Consider the following 12,861-nt stretch of genomic DNA (forward strand, 5'->3'; position numbering starts at 1 on the left):
CAAGAACGACCCACGTCAACTATGCTAAGCTGTGTAGCAAACCAAAGTGCATATACACTACACCACTAAAATATAATGGCTGCACCATTTCATTATTTTTATGGATATCACTCATCTCCTTATTTACAGAGTGAGTAATTGACAGTTTGAGTCAAATTATCAACAGGGACACAGGTGTGTAAAATATATAATGTTAAAATTAAACCCACGTCAAAACATTTTATATAAACTTGAATGATTACAATATAAACAAAATTCATCCATCAACTGTGTCGTACGAAGCTACTTAAGGTCTTTTTTATTTAGACAACAAATCGTTAATTATGATAAAGTAACTTAGAAAGTACCTCAGCCGATTTACACGTCATGTTGTATTACAGGCTATGTCAACTGAAGGTCAAATTGATGTCGTCTGGCTCTGGAGAATGATGGATGGCTGAACTTGATGGGTCTATCTGTAAAACAAAGTAAAAGATGCATGGGAAAATTGCAGAATTGATATTGTATCGTAAATTGTTAGCTTCAAGAGTTAATCAAACTAGTCTAGCAAAACAGTGTATCGTATTAGAGAAGACGAGAGTTCAAACGATTTAAGAGTTTAATTGACTCCGTGCTGTTTTAATTAAATGGATATTTTATATATCCCGTGTTTGGCATTCGTCCTGTCTGTCATATCTGCATCAAAAGGTAAGACTTTAAAAAGTGTAGATTTCACTGACTTCCGATGACACTAAATGAAATGGATATCAATTTTGGTGTCGCGTTTAATTGAGGGAGCTAAATTTTTATTTCAAATTCAACTGAGGTTTACTCAACTTTTAATGTCAAAATAGAGTAAGTGAGCTCAACTTGATGTCAGGATAAAGTAAGAGATCAGCCTCGGTGTCAGGATAGGCATTGTGGGAGTATTGCATGGGCAATATTCGTACATGTCCCCAATTGGCATCTCCGTTAATTTACAGATATGATTTGATATGATTTACTTTAAGTGTTGTTTGACCTTTAACTGTGACCTAAATAATTGATACCAAGTCATGATATTTACCAGTATTGAATTAGTAGGATATTTCGCTGTTCATTTATCTTTTTTATGAGAAAAAGTATTATTCAAAATGCTATATTTTTTTTAAAAATTCAATTCATGTATCATTATATCCTGAATATCACATTGTAAATTTGGGTTTTATAAATATAATCATAAAAAAGCAAAAGGAAAATTCGAAGTTCATTTTTATGCAACGAATCATTTGCTTAATTTCCATGTAAATTAAAAACCATTAAATATGCGTCCCAGTTTTTGCAAAAAGCATGTATTGGAGATAACCCACATCAATAATAACATTCATATCTGCATTTTAGATGCTTATAAAGACTTGCTATCAATATCAGTCGGATTGCAGGAGTGCGGTAAAATGAGTACTGCTGACTGATCCGACTTCGCTCCAAGACTACGGAACAAATGTTCGCGTGATTAAGTAAAAACTGTAACATATCTTTATTGATATGCGTGCGATTAATGAACTTAAAAAGTTAAATAAATGAAGTGCTTATTTCCACAATCAGTGATCGGGTTTCGTACACTGTATTTATCCAGGTGTCTTACTTTTACAGCTTTACCATTGGAACACGATCCCCGATGAATATAATAACGTCAGATAAAAATGGATTTATTTCACACCATTCAAACGTATTGAAATTCGAACTTGATCTGTAGTTTGCAACTTTGAAACTTACACTATAAATTTCAAATGAGTCATCGTAAACACAAGGGGGAAGGCTTGGAAAGTAAAAGGGTAGGCTGACTGACGGACAGAGGGACGGACGGACAAGACACCTATAGCCCATTTTGTTTCACTTACTGATAGAGGCTAATAAACTGAGAGAGCTCAACTTTGATAACAGGTTGAACTGAAATATCTCAACTTTGATGCCAGGATAAACACAGGGAGCTAAATTTTTAAGTTGGGTTATAATGAGGGAATTCAAATTCGACGTTATGGTATGGTAAGTGTAGATCAAATCTGATATCGCGTCATTCTGAGGGAAGTTCAGCTTTGATATCAGGGCATATTTAAAAGAAATTTAAACTTTTCATTCGAGTTATATCGTAGATATTAGTTCAAATCCGTTGTATGTTCATCCACCTTTTATTCACATTGTAGCTGCTCTTATCTCAGAAAAGTGTACAAGTAATTCCGATTGTCCTGCAAACTCGAAATGTCGGCCCAGTGGATGCGATGGATACACGTGCCGCTGTGACGTCACATTTGTTTATAGTGACGACAGATCCCAATGCATTCCTGGTACGTGTGTGATAATTTAATTGATTAAATGAAAGGTGAAGATAACGAACAGCAATCAATCTCATAATTCCTATAAGCAGTGCAAAATAAAGATTTGGGCGAACGCGGACCCCTGGACACACTAGAGGTGAGATCAGGTTCCTAGGAGGAGTAAGCATTCCCTGTCGACCGGTCACACCCGCCATGAGTGCTATTGTTTTGATCCGGTAAACGGAGTATTCAGTAGTCAAAATTAGTGTGACAATCTTTATGAAGCACACCAGACAGAATTTGACCCAATGACAGGTTGTATTGAATCAATTTAATGATGCATTCTGTAATCGCCTTGTTTTCCGCTTCGTTTATCCGTCCTAAACTGTATTTGTATTGCCCGATACTAAAGTGTTGTCAGACAGATTAGATTAAAATCATCAATCTCACGCATTACCTCGTTCGAATTCATACCAAGTATTTGGTGGAATTCAATTAGTAATTTATACACATCCTAATTGTTTAGCATTCACGTGTCATCAATGCGTATTGTAAAATCATATTAACAACTATAACACAATACAAGTCATTAAAAAATCTAAGAACTTTTCTTTCACAGGAAAACTGATGGGGGAGGAGTGTAGTGGCAACTTAAACAAATGCCTCTCTCCTTTTGCCGTGTGTATGGATGGGATATGTCAATGTAACGAATTGATGGAACCCACATCAGACGGTCGTTGTAAAGCGCCTTACGAAGCAGAACTACATCACTCGTGTGTGGAGAAATTCTGTGTTCTCTCCACCGATTGTGTTGATGATGTGTGTGTGTGTCCAGAGGGGAAAAGGGAGATAACTACAGATGAGTACTGGTTGGATCCCATGAAAGCTAGGAAATGTGTAGATAAAACGTATGATGTCGGTAAGTTAATATATATCAAATATAAAATATCACATTAGCTTTCGGGTCTGTAGGAAGCCATTTCAACGTTTGAGAGTGAAAGACAGGAAAAGGTTAAGATGCACTGTCTTTTTATGTGAAGATTCAGAACAAAAATCTTTCAAAAAGTAAGAAAAGGTTTACCCTCTTTCCCATTCCTACCTGCCTGGAAATGCCATGATATGATTAATGGAGGAAAACAAAGCGAGTTGCAGCACGTACATATCTTACTCGAAATATTAATAATGCACAGTATAATTATCTTAGAAGAAGTGTTTATTTCTTAAAGCAAATAATAATAAATGCATATGTGCAACATATACCGGAGTGTTTGTTTTTCTCTATTTCATGTGCAGTTCACACATTCATTCTCCGTATGTATAATTTTAGATATGTGTACGTCGATTGTATTTCTTCTTTCAGCGTACTGTGAAGGACAACAGCTTCCGCTGCCTATCCATCCCCTAAAAGATGACGGTATTGAAGGATCAGAGAATGTGGTTGATGGTTCTTGGAATCGTACTGATGATAACACGGATAAACAGTTCCCAAACAACAAAATCAATAACGATGATTTGGTGGATTCGGACACTGACAGAGAAATAGAATATCCAGATTCAGTGTTAGACGAAAAAACAGTTAACATAGATGTAAACGATAATGAGGATAAATATGAATCCCAGATCACAGAAACACAGGATACATCTTCAACTACAGCAATTCCATCTCTAGAAAATGACTTAGCTAATGATATGCCTAATGACATCAAATCCATCAATGACTCAATAAAACTTGATTTGTCGGTATCAGGGGAAACGAAGCCAACGACCGAAGTGTACGAGACATTCACCACCGGTGTTACACTTAAAGCTGAAACAGGCCTAAGAGTAGGCGACAGCGCTTCTTCCGACAGTGCATTCGGTCCCGATAATAATGGCATAGAGAAAGAAGGGACAGACTTTCGTACCGGTATGGATGAGCATCACATTGAAAACGATGAAACGAAGGATTCGGATACTATGGTTGATAAATTTCTTGCACCAACACAAAGAACAGGAATTAACTCATCTTTATCAGTGAATGATGATGATCAGGAAACTGTATCGGGTATTAAAGTCAATACAGCGTCGGTTACACAAACACAACCTCGACTCAATATGAGTATCCAGTCCCAGGAAGGAATTAAAACACTTTATAGTTTTAACATGTCAAAAGAATTTGTAGACTCCAACGACACTCGAATTCCGTATGTCCATCGGGTGAATGAAGATCCTAGAAATACAACTAAACCGGCAATGGAAGATACCAAACATGTATATAATAATGTTCATTTCGGCATAAGACAAGGGACGCCATTGCTTTCTAAATTTCCAGACAATATGGTCAATAATCGACAATTGCAAAAGCTCGTCGATGGTTTATTTGGCTATCTATTGAAAGGTAAAAGAAGGGTAAGCATCTATTATGGTTGCTCCACAGACGTCCAGTGTCCCGAGCATGCGCACTGCACTCGAAGAGGGTGTAATTCACACAAACAATGCCTATGCAGGGAGGGCTTTATGCCAAATGTCAATGGAACCCACTGTATGCAAGGTAAGACACCTCTACTATCTTTATCACATCGATCACTATAATATTCACTTTTTATACTGACATACATGAATAACATACTCCACTTTTGCAGAAGTAGTACATGTATACCAAAATTTCCTGTGAATTCGTCAGTCTGTCCGTTTGTGTTTTCGTCTATGTATCCATTTGTTCATCTGACTTTAACGCAGTAACCGTCCTCATTAGTTATGAATCCAACACGAAAATTCAAATTTACTTTTATTTCCTTAAAATGTTGTTTCTGCATTCAGGTGGTCTATGATCCTAAGCTACAGGTGGCAATAAATGTTTCCCATATACATTTTCAAAAACAGTTTCTGCTTTTTTATGAAGTTCCCAAGAAATTTCTGTCACAGAAAAATATACATACATTCCAAATTTATGGATGAGACATATTGTTTAAGGGCAAATTTGCAAGGTCACAAGCTTGCATGAATTTGAACTTTACATAAACGTCATATGAAGTGTCTCTATTAAAAAAATGATAACGGCTATAGTATGTAAAAGGTCGAAAATCGAGGTTATCAAATCTCATGGATTTTGCACTGCTAGAAACTGTCAGAGAAATAATATTAACCATATCGAATCTTCAAAAGCACATATCACATAAATATCACTTTCAGTGAGGACATATTTATTCGATTTGCTAATTTTCAGGATTACTATAAAGAAGTGTCGCATTAATTCATTCATATGATGAAAATCTTTATAATTCACCATTCTATTTTACATCGTTTTCCTATCTTGATTTATATTAGAAATTCATTTCAAAATTAAGGATTATCTCCCTCATGCATAGCTCTTATCCTTAGACGAATTTGACTCCACTTTTTTGGCACTCTGTTTTTCCCTATAATAGCTCTAACAAGTTCATTGTTATTTCGGATTTCAAACATTTCGGTTGAGCGACACTGAAGCGACATTATTTGTCGAAATGTGTATCTGGTGTATCAAAATTGGTACCGTATAAATTTTACATTACGACCCCTGGGTCGAGGCATCTGCTGGTGGACTGTTAGTCCCCCGAGGGTCTCTACAGCCCAGTAACTAAGTACTTCGTTACTAGCTTGAAAATACGGATGTATATTCAATTGCTGTGATAAAATTTAGGAATTCATTTCAAAATTAAGGATTATCTCCCTCATCCATAGCTCTTATAATTAGACGAATTTGACTCCACTTTTTTGGCACTCTGTTTTTCCCTATAATAGTTCTAGCAAGTTAATTGTTATTTCGGATTTCAAACATCACTGAAGAGACATTATTTGTCACATATCATGCATCAAAATTGGTACCGTATAAGTTTTACATTATACACAAATATTTCAGTTTAACACCCACTCCCCCTAACTGAAATATACATGAATATAATTACGTAGACAATTTCTTTAAAATCCTCAGTGGAGTAACGAAATTACCCATTGTTGTTGTAAAACTCTTTGAAATATTACACTGTTCGTCATCTTCACCTTTCATATTACAACTAGTGATATTAAATCATCAACTATTCATCAGATGCCTCGCGCCCATGCCTGCTGAATGAGTTCACCTGCTCCAACGCTCGATGCATCCCTTTGTCGTGGGTTTGTGATGGTCACGATGATTGCTATCATAGCGAAGACGAGTCCGAAAAATGTATTTATATTTTCCTTCATCATAAATTGATAATTTAATATTTATGTGACTAATGTTGCATTTGGTTGTGTAGGATGTTAACTTATTGTACTATTCAATATTTCTGCTAGTGAATTGATTATCTCTCAGTCGATTACTTTGGGTTCCTTATCACTTAGCTAGTTATAGGCGAAAATACTGTTCATTCAACACATTCAATACAGTAAATTAGATATATGGTTCGTTTTAAACTTGGAATTACTTTTTGGTTAAAGGGGAAAATGCATGAATTCATATTGATTATAAGAAGTTGGTATTTATGACAATACACAACCTCGCATTGGGTCAAATGCTGTCTGACGTGTTTCATACCGATTGTTAAGCCTTTTTGGCCCGCTGATTTTGACTGCGGATAACTCCGTTTACCTGATCAGGATATAGGGCTCACGGCGGGTGTGACCGGTCAACAGGGGATGCTTACTCCTCCTAGGCACCTGATCCCACCTCTGGTGTGTCCAGGGGTCCGTGTTTGCCCAACTATCTATTTTGTATTGCTTATAGGAGTTCTGAGATTGATCACTGTTCGTTATCTTCACCTTAAATATGTACTTAAAGGCACCACTGTACAGTTAGCAGACGATGATTCTGTGACAACAACGAGGGATGGCATACTTCGACTACATGAAAAATTGTCTCACGAGGCAACGATGCGAATGCATTTGGAAAGAAATGTACAGGACCTGCGAGATGAAATATCGCGATTGAAGGATATATATAATAGTAGAACTACGAAGTAAGTAATACACAGACGAATTATGTAAAAGTAGAAACAAATTGTTATGAGATTGATCACTGTTCGTTATCTTCACCTTTCATTCGGCTAAATTTCATATCAAAACTGTAGTAATAATCTCTCTGTGTGTCTGTTTGTTTACTTATTCATATAATATACTAAAACCACTTATCTATACAGGAGTGCACAATTAGCTATTATAAAAGACAGTTTACATCGTGGTTCTGGCTTTCACATATATCAAAAACACCCATCAAGCATGCAAATATCAAATGTAATTTACATACTTTAAGACTACAATGAAAATAATCTAAAACACTTGAGAATAATTGAGAATCAAATTAATGTTAAGTAAAGCGATCAGGGGCAATTTTATGCTATCAAAGTGAATATGACGAACAATGGTCGATCTCAAGATTCCTTTAAAAATACAAAACAGAGAGGAACAAACACAGACCAGTCAATCTATTTATCAATTTATCTATCAGAAAGGAGCCATCATTGGAAAACCCGCCAGTGGATGAAAATAGCCAAAGAAGCCGAATGGTCAAAGATATATTTTATGAAGGGTTTCCGGACGAAATTCAAAATTTACTAAAGATGAGTGGTGAGTGTTATTATATCGACTGAATGAAAGATGTTTTTAATTCAAACAGAGTTCAACATATTTCTTTCAATTCTTTTTATTCAATTGTATTCGTTAACAACATGTTCTGTTTTTTAGAAGTTTATACATTGTGGGGAAGAAGCCTGTGTCCCAGAGATTCAAACACAAGGACGATTTACTCAGGTAAGTATCTGCATGTACGTCCAATATTGTCTTCTTAACTACATTTTCAGTTGGACGTCAGCAGAATCTTACATAATCACAGTGTATAAGAGCCTTCACATAATTTCTAATTCTTAGGTGTTATGGCAATCGGAAGTACAGATGCACAAAATAATGGAGGTCAAGGTGTTATTTGTCTTCCAAAAGTACCTGAATATAATTCCAGTTCCGAAAACCCGCACTTCAATGACCACACGAAGAGTATTTCCGGTTTTACCTACCATCTCACTTGTGCTGTTTGTCAAATACAACTAGCATCTGCCGTTCTCACGATACCGGCTAAAGTGACTTGTCCGAAAGACTGGAGGATTGAATATATAGGGACACTGGTCACCTCTGGAGGCAGTGACGGGGGGACGTCAAGTCATGTGTGTGTAGAAAAAAGTGCAATCTACAATGGCGGACTGAAAGACAGTAGAAGTCTTGGCCCGGATCTCTATCCTGTTGTTGTCGAATGTGGGCGGATCCCATGCCCGCCGTATAGGAAGAACCACGTAATACCATGTGTTGTTTGCTCTGTTTAAATCGTAGTTGTGATAGGTAATTGAAAGCAATGTAGAAAGTAATTTTGATCAAACTTCAGTGTCCGAATTCAAAGTTTGACTTTTTTTTTGCCTACGTTTTGATATCGTTTTCAAAAAGTACCAAGAAGCCCCCTATAAAAAAATCTAGTGGTAATCGTGGAAGAAATGATATTTATACGACAGTCACACAGTGGATACCGAATACAGAGAATATTTGACTCCGTGTAATGTTCACCCTCGTCGTTGGACGAATTCAAGATCATTTTCTCTTATATTTCTCCTTTAAAACACCTATGCCAGAGCGAATTAAAGGAGAGAAGCTGTTTGCAGAAGTAGAAGACCGAAAACAAGGGGAGGCACACCCCTGTATAGTTGTTGCAAGTGTTGTCCTGTTAATTATATATATATATATATATATATATATATATATATATATATATAATTATTTAATTTCTCATGTATCTTAATTCAATAAAACATATTTGTTAGAAGATGCAGTGCATATGTTTTAAAGCAGTATTCTGCATCTCAAGAATCTTCTTACCTCACAATTCAAAAGTCCAGCATTGCTTGATTCGTGCACCTAGTGAAATTACTAGAAATAAAAACAAAGAAGTAGGTACAGTTTCTACTGTCATCTGGCCCAGAAAATACATGATTTCAACAGGGGTTCCAAAATCTGGCATTCAAATAAGGAATTTATAAGCAAATCAAAACTACGTTTAATTTGATCCGAAATTGCTTTGTGTTGTATGAAAGGAGGTGAAGTTGGCATAAAATTGCCAAAAATGACCAAATCAATGAACAATTTCATAAATTCAGGGTGTTTCCCTTTCAGAAAACATACAGCCCATACGTCGAGCAAATTCATATTCGATTACATTTTTCGTCTTCTCTTAATACACAATATATATTAATTGCATTTTGCTCGACGGATGGGCACACCTTTTTCTAAGCAATAATCTGGATCAAATTTAACAGTTATCAAACTCTTTTTTGAAAAAAAGGAGGGGAGGAAAACTCTTATATATGACGTAATAATGCTATAAAATTAGAAATAACTTTGATTTAAGTTGAGATAGTATACTTGGCATGAATTTAACTTATTCAAAACACAGATCAAGCTTGATTCAAGACACATTTAAATCAGAGAATTTTTGGGGGCCTTTTTATGTACACAACTGTACCTTGTTCTTATATATAAGTTTTACATGATGACCCCTGGGTCGAGGCCTCTGTTGATGGACTGTTAGTCCCCGAGGGTCTCTACAGCCCAGTAGCTAAGTACTTCGTTACTAGCTTGAAAATACGGATGTATATTTAATTGCTGTTATGAAATTTAGAAATTCATTTCAAAATTAAGGATAATCTCCCTCATGCATAGCTCTTATCCTTGGACGAATTTGGCTCCATTTGTTTAGCACGCTGTTTTTGGCTATATTTAGATCTAAAACTTCATAGTGTTTTCGGATTTCAAACATTTCGGTTGAGCATCACTGAAGAGACATTATTTGTCGAAATGCGCATCTGGTGCATCAATATTGGTACCGTATAAGTTTTACATTATGACCCCTGGGTCGAGGCCTCTGCTGGTGGACTGTTAGTCCCCGAGGGTCTCTACAGCCCAGTAGCTAAGTACTTCGTTACTAGCTTGAACATACGGATGTATATTTAATTGCTGTTATGAAATTTAAAAATTCATTTCAAAATTAAGGATTATCTCCCTCATGCATAGCTCTTATCCTTGGACGAATTTGGCTCCACTTGTTTGGCACGCTGTTTTTGGCTATATTTAGATCTAAAACTTCATAGTGTTTTCGGATTTCAAACATTTCGGTTGAGCATCACTGAAGAGACATTATTTGTCGAAATGCGCAGCTGGTGCATCAAAATTGGTACCGTATAACTTTTACATATACAGTTGTGTGTTTAAAATATCTCCTCAAATCAAAATTCATATCATATTTCGCGTTTCTGGTTGACATCCAAGAAATGTTTTTGCCGTTTCTGACAGATGATATAACTCTGCACATCGTCATATTGATATCATTCAATAAATATTGACAGAGTGTGATTAGTTAACAGGGAAAGTTTACTCCTCCTAAGCACCTGATCACACCTCTGGTTTACCCAGGGGTCATATCATTCAATAAATATTGACCGAGTGTGATTAGTTGACAGGGGAAGTTTACTCCTCCTAAGCACCTGATCACACCTCTGTTATACCCAGCGGCCCGTGTTTGCCCAACTTTCTGTTTTGTATTGTTTATAGGAAGTATGAGATTGATCACTGTTCGGTATCTTCATCTTTCATTGACAACAAAATCAGAGAAAATACAGTGAAGATATTGATCACAATAGATAACAATAAAGAATATTCTAACGGTGTGACAACATGAAGAATCTCTTATAATTGTCAAATAATTCAAATCTTAGCATCTTTTGTAAACGGACATGACGTATATGATGATTAGAGACAAATACTAAAGTATTATTTTCTAATATTTTGTATGTCTTAGGGTTTATGATATAAACTTTGATTTCACAAAATATACTGGTTATTTGTGAGACTAATAATTTGTCATGTAAATTCAAAGAAATAATTGATGAGGAGAAAATAACTAATTATGCAACAAATCGGTCTGTTACAAATATACCTATGGTTGACCCTAGAGTGTGTCATATTTCAAAGTACTTAAAATATGCATGGATTTTCCACATTAATGAGATTCTAAATATGTTAAAAACTTATTTTCTTAAATGCTACCATCTGTGTGGTGAAATATATATTTAATTACAATCTATTAATTCCGCCCCTGAAATAGAGAATACTTTAAAACTGGTTGTAGATTACCCATCGCATCCTAATGAAAAGTGAAGATAACGAACAGCAGGGGTCGAAATTAACTTTTTCTACCACAACCTAATTTTAGCCTGTGGGTAAAATATCCACAGGCTAAAATGAAAACCTTAAAGGCTAAAATAAAAATAATAAAGAAGTGCTCTTTTTTCATGATTTTTAATCAATTATTTTCCCCATCATTACTGAACCTAGTGGGTCAACAGGCAGCTTTTGGACAAGACAATATAATAAGTTACGCAAGTCATATGGTGCAATGTTTAGGTCTCTTAACAATCGCACCTCTAATCCACAACCTGTTTACCGCAGACCTGTCTAGATCAAAGTCTTCCAATTTCACGCCACATCAGGGGTGTCACTAGTGATTTTTCAAAGTGAATCCCTGACTCATGCTTTATAAGCAGCACGATCACGAGTCCGGTGAAATTGTTTGATAATCGTCTACGCGATGAGCAGTGCACTGGTGTCATCACTACAACCCTACCTTAGTATGAGAATAAATTAATGTAGATCAGCTGTAGATAGGACGTTCTGATAAAATTGACTACCGGGAGACTTGGTAAAACATGTACTCCGATTTCTTTGTAGATACATGAATAAGAAAAACCTCATACTTGGAATTCAATTTAATCACCCCAATACGTGAACAGGACTCGTGGCACATGTCTATATTTTTCATCATAATGCGATGTCAGACCTATAAAGCATTTGTTTGACGCCGAGTTTCTTAAAAAGTCATTTTAAAAAATCTGGATAGAAACGGTTATTGAAATCGATCGTATAAAACGGATACGATACGATCATGGTTTGTAAATCACCACTCGCTAAGATTTTCGAATACCCACTATTTTTACTAGCTATTTTTCAAATGTACTCTCAATTTATTAAAGTATTTCTCGCTAATTTCGAGCCCTGCCAAACAGTGATCAAACTCATAACTCTTATAAGCAATATATATAAAGTAGATAGTTGGGCAAACACGAACCCCTGGGCACACCAGAGGTAGGATCAGACGCCTAGGAGGAGTAAGCATCAACATCTGTATTGATAAAGACACATTTAATTGAAAACAAAGAACTAAATTGGTAGCAACAAGATTGGTTGCAAATCATATCACTGGCTCACTTAAGGCACGTCTGATGGTGTATTAGCAGCTGAGCAACCAGATACAGCACTGATTGAGGGATAACTTCTTAAAATAAAGTAACAGTAAGAACGCACTAAATGCATTTTACGAAAAGGTGTATTAATACCAACGCTACAAAATTTTGGCCGTCAAGAGTAACTCTTAAATGCTAGCAAAAATGAAAAGAATTGACGGGTCAGTGATATTTGTTTCCTGCCTTCTGCGTTTTTGGCTCGATGGTCTATGTTAGAGTCCAACTTTACGAAACAGAACTGGATTTTGACAACAAACTAT

The 12,861-nt window shown here is 35.9% G+C and overlaps 1 protein-coding gene across 1 annotated transcript; it reads left to right on the forward strand.

The window, feature by feature from the left end:
• Window positions 1-548: 548 nt before the first annotated feature.
• LOC125663070 (uncharacterized) lies at window positions 549-8,968 on the forward strand. Its single transcript, XM_056147342.1, has 9 exons — window positions 549-687; window positions 2,163-2,303; window positions 2,893-3,192; window positions 3,634-4,803; window positions 6,337-6,456; window positions 7,051-7,228; window positions 7,717-7,835; window positions 7,953-8,018; window positions 8,136-8,968. The coding sequence occupies exons 1-9, from the start codon at window positions 627-629 to the stop codon at window positions 8,579-8,581; spliced, it is 2,601 nt and encodes an 866-aa protein (XP_056003317.1). The 5' UTR covers window positions 549-626; the 3' UTR covers window positions 8,582-8,968.
• Window positions 8,969-12,861: the final 3,893 nt, after the last annotated feature.

Source organism: Ostrea edulis, chromosome 8 (genome assembly GCF_947568905.1).
Source record: "Ostrea edulis chromosome 8, xbOstEdul1.1, whole genome shotgun sequence".
Classification (NCBI taxonomy): domain Eukaryota; kingdom Metazoa; phylum Mollusca; class Bivalvia; order Ostreida; family Ostreidae; genus Ostrea; species Ostrea edulis.

Bases quoted from the DNA above. Each gene is read 5' to 3' on its own strand.
- LOC125663070 (XM_056147342.1), top strand. From the start codon at position 627: ATGGATATTTTATATATCCCGTGTTTGGCATTCGTCCTGTCTGTCATA. The intron at 3,193-3,633 runs GTAAGTTAATAT...TTCTTCTTTCAG, and splicing joins AGATAAAACGTATGATGTCG to CGTACTGTGAAGGACAACAG. The intron at 7,836-7,952 runs GTGAGTGTTATT...TCTGTTTTTTAG, and splicing joins AAATTTACTAAAGATGAGTG to AAGTTTATACATTGTGGGGA.